The 4018-nt window shown below is 33.8% G+C and overlaps 1 protein-coding gene across 2 annotated transcripts in view; it reads left to right on the top strand.

The window, feature by feature from the left end:
* The window catches only part of LOC101505498 (alpha/beta hydrolase domain-containing protein VTE7-like), a 4435-nt gene extending 417 nt beyond the window's left edge, over positions 1-4018 (top strand). The window contains exons 2-10 of one of the 2 annotated variants that reach the window (XM_004490114.4): positions 1193-1287; positions 1376-1473; positions 1570-1619; positions 1854-1949; positions 2052-2141; positions 2229-2321; positions 2499-2594; positions 3379-3444; positions 3544-4018. In XM_004490114.4, coding sequence (XP_004490171.1) covers positions 1193-1287; positions 1376-1473; positions 1570-1619; positions 1854-1949; positions 2052-2141; positions 2229-2321; positions 2499-2594; positions 3379-3444; positions 3544-3714 — 855 coding nt within the window. In that variant the 3' untranslated portion in view covers positions 3715-4018. The remainder of the gene's footprint in view (positions 1-1192; positions 1288-1375; positions 1474-1569; positions 1620-1853; positions 1950-2051; positions 2142-2228; positions 2322-2498; positions 2595-3378; positions 3445-3543) is intronic. The other variant, XM_073364906.1, reaches the window with a different exon arrangement.

Here is a 4018-nt window from a genome sequence, read left to right as displayed (position 1 = left end):
ACTCTTTCTTTCTCTCTCTCTCTGTTTTTTTTATTGAAAATAAAAAATTACGACATTACACAAAAATACTAATGTTAACAAATTCATTGTGTAAAGTTTCATGAGTACGGAGTATAAATGAAAGTTAATAGTCAACTACTTGTTAAGTTCACTTCGTTGTTACTACATTTATGTTCTACTTGTTTTTTTTTTGCTTTCTTTTAATTTATTTAATTTTATTCTTCAAATGGTGAGGGTATCTTTGGTGTCAAAATAATCTTGCAACATTATTTGGGGGATTTAGAAACCTGGAAATTTGTTGAATCTGTAATTGGGTACTTTTTTTTTTGTTTTGTTGCTAAATGTTTGGCTATTGTGTTGATTTTGTTTGGTTGTGGTGGTTGTTGTTGTTATTTATTGTGGGCCTTTAGATACAGTTCTTCCAAAAACTTTACCAATTATAATGAGAAACTTTGGTGGTTTCTTCTCTGTCCAATGATGTCAAAAGCCCCCAAATTGTGTCTGGGTTTGCCAAAACATGTCAGGATTGGGCAATCTAGACGTGTTTTGGGGGCTTTTGGGAACATCGGAGAAAAAAGAAACCACCAAATTTTTTGTGGTTCTAAAATGTGTCTTGGACTAGTGGTTGTAAGGTCAATTCGAGATATTCTGGGCTGACCTGGTGCTCTCGGGTCCGATTCTCAGGGTCAGCGGCAGCCCCTCACTGCTATAGTGATTGTTGAAAGTTTTGCAATACACTGGATCTTGGATATAAACAAAAAGAATGTTTCTTGTAAAATTTGTTGTAAGCTATTCTTAGTTCAACTGTACTACAATGGTTGGTGGAATTAATATACACAATTAACAAAATTACTTTTTCTTTTGGAGGAATGGTCTTCATTTCACTCTCTGAGATCTCTAAACTGATTCTGTGTGCATTATTTGATAATTTTAGTAAAGGCTTGCAGCTAGTTATATTTTCATAACCCTGTTGATGTGTAATTTTCTCTTCCTGTTGTACATTTGTGAACTCATTTTCAACGTGTTTTGCAAGAAAATCAGTTCATCTGCCAATTTTATTTGGAATAGCAATCACTGCTTTGTTGTTCATTTGAAAAAATTGTTTCAATTGTGCTTATGGTAAGAATAGGTTTTCCTCATAACTAACTTTTGTAGTTAATAAATGTCTGATTTGTTCCATTGATATAATTAGGTTAGCTTTGCAGAAAATTCCATCATGAGCAGTTGTGTGAAACCACTGGTGCAGAGCAAGGAACCTCCGATCGTTCTTCTACATGGTTTTGATAGGTGATCAAATTTTGCAACAGAAAAAATAAGTTTAAATACATTTTATGCTCAAATTGATCCTGAATTTCATGTCTGTCTTATCATTCAGTTCATGTTTAGAATGGAGATACGGATATCCATTGCTTGAAGAAGCTGGTTTCGAGACTTGGGCGATTGACATTCTTGGTTGGGGTTTCTGTGATTTAGGTTTGTTTTAATTTATTTGCATCTTGTTCCTTGTTTCTTTTTGTGAGGTTTTTTTTCCTTCATGTTTTCATATCTAATTTTTCTTTTATACATCAGCTAATCTTCCTCCTTGTGACGTTGTATCAAAGCGCAATCACTTCTATCAGGTTCTTATGTGTTATTTTACTTACATGCATCTCTTGTAAGTTGTATCCCTGTGTGTTTATCAAACCTTGTATCAAACTATGTTGATTGAGGTAACTTATCAGTTAAACTATGTTCATAAACTATCATCTGAAGAATTAGCTGTCTTTACCGATCGTCAATTTCTTTCAAAAATTCGTATTTTCCTTCCAATGTTGCACACTGTGTTGAGGGTGAGTTGTATTTATCTATAACAGTTTTGGAAGTCCTACATCAGAAGGCCAATGATATTGGTTGGACCAAGTCTTGGCTCCGCCGTTGCCATTGACTTCACGGTCAATTTTCCAGAAGCTGTATGTGCCATCCAATAATTTAATAAGATTCTTTATTAAAAAAAGAGTTCATCATATGACTCTGGTGTGCTCTAGTCATTTATTTGCAGTTCATCTTTTCAGGTAGATAAACTTATTTTGATTGATGCTAGTGTATATTCAAAGGGGACTGGAAACTTAGCAACTTTACCTAGATCGGTAGCCTATGCCGGAGTAAATATCTCTCCATCGTACTAAAACCTTAATCCCATATTGTTAATCATATCATTATAACTCACTGCCGACACTATTCCGAATCAGGTATCTTTATTGAAGAGCCTTCCATTACGCTTATATGCCAATTACTTGACCTTCACTAACATGTCCTTACGCACCATCCTTGACGGGACTAATGTAAGTTTCACTATCCTTAAATTTACTACTTTTCATATATTTTTTACATTTTTTTCTTCATTTTGTGCCATTTGGAACATGTTCGGCGTTCACTTTGATATTACAAAAGTTCCCTAATGTCTATCCAATGTTTCAAGAATATAGAGTTCTAACAGTTTTTATATATCATATTTATAGGTGGGCCGCTTGCATTGCCTATTGCCTTGGTGGGATGATGCTACCGTTGATTTCATGACTAGTGGTGGTTACAATGTTTCTTCCCTAATAAGAAAGGTATGAAACACATATATATATATATATATATATATATATATATATATATATATGTTAGTTTTATGGAGTTTGGGGTGCATCCCTTTTGAAACAGATGAATACTTTGAAATATGATTTCTCTTATCGGACCTTCTCCAAGGGGTAATATGACAGTAGTTACATGCTTGTCAACTGGTTGTCAATTTTGCCTCAGAAAATATCATATGTAACCGGAAACATCATATTTGTTAATTGTACTGTCCTTAGTTCTGTAATTGTCTAATCAATGCAGCCGACCCTACCTAGTAAGATAAGGCTTACTTGTTGTTATGTTTTAATTCTTAATGTAATCAAAATGCTCCTTTTTGTTAGTATCATCGGGCTTTTGCTTTTTCATTAGTTTGGCTCTATATACATTGCAAGAAAAATGCTTATGAATTTTTCAATCATATCCATGGTCAATAGTATATGAAACTTGGATATAAGTGCACTAGTTGTCGGTTTGTTTGAGAATCTGATATTCAATCCAACATATAATTGAAATTCCATGCATTTTCCCCCAAAGCAACCGAGGGGCTTCTTTCTGTGAGATCGATATTAGAGGTTCCAGAATGTAATGCAAAGAACCCATGACATGTCTTGAAATTGCATGGTAGTGTTTCTATCTGTGTTTTGTTTCTTGATTTAAGTTATACGCACGCTAGGAAAACAATATATTTGTATGATTAGGCCGCACCTTAGATATTATTTTATTTCCAGAAGCTTGATTTCCTTTACAATAAGATGTTTTGAAATTGTTAAACAGGTAAAGCAGAAAACCCTGATAATATGGGGTGAAAATGACCGCATCATCAACAATAAACTTGCAGTGGTTAGTTATCATGTAGCACTACTTTTTCCCTTTATTGAACAATATTTGATGCTAATAACTGCAACTGAGGTGGACACTTTTAAACTCTTATTGTTGCAGCAACTACACTGTGAATTACCTGATGCAATTCTACGCCAAATACCCGACTGTGGACATATTCCTCATTTGGAAAGACCAGATTCTACAATCAAATTAATTGTTGAATTTATTCAGACAGAGAACAAGAAATTAAGTCAATGTGTTTCACAAGTAAGGCAAGTAAGCAGTTAATATTTAGTCAAGCTGCAAGTGATAGAGAGCTAAACAAGTTTTTCGAATGCTCCTTCGCTAATTAGAGTTTTAGACGAAGATATAAGCAATGTAGCTGCTGCAGTGGCATAATAAGTTTTAGAGGAAGAAAGAAACAATGTGTGTTGCAGTAGTTGCCTAATATTGTTAAGTAAAAAGCCTTTCTCATATTATATATCGTTTATTTTGTAAGTTAATGTTTTAGTTGTTGGCTCAAAAAATGTCAAATGTAACTCTCCTTTGGATGTTGAATTATGTTTTCAGTGAATAATGTTCTTCACTGTCA

This window comes from Cicer arietinum, chromosome 2 (genome assembly GCF_000331145.2).
Source record: "Cicer arietinum cultivar CDC Frontier isolate Library 1 chromosome 2, Cicar.CDCFrontier_v2.0, whole genome shotgun sequence".
In the NCBI taxonomy this organism is placed as follows: Eukaryota; Viridiplantae; Streptophyta; class Magnoliopsida; order Fabales; family Fabaceae; genus Cicer; species Cicer arietinum.
The sequence above is the reverse complement of the archived record's forward strand: the minus strand, read 5'-3'. Positions and strand labels throughout refer to the sequence as shown.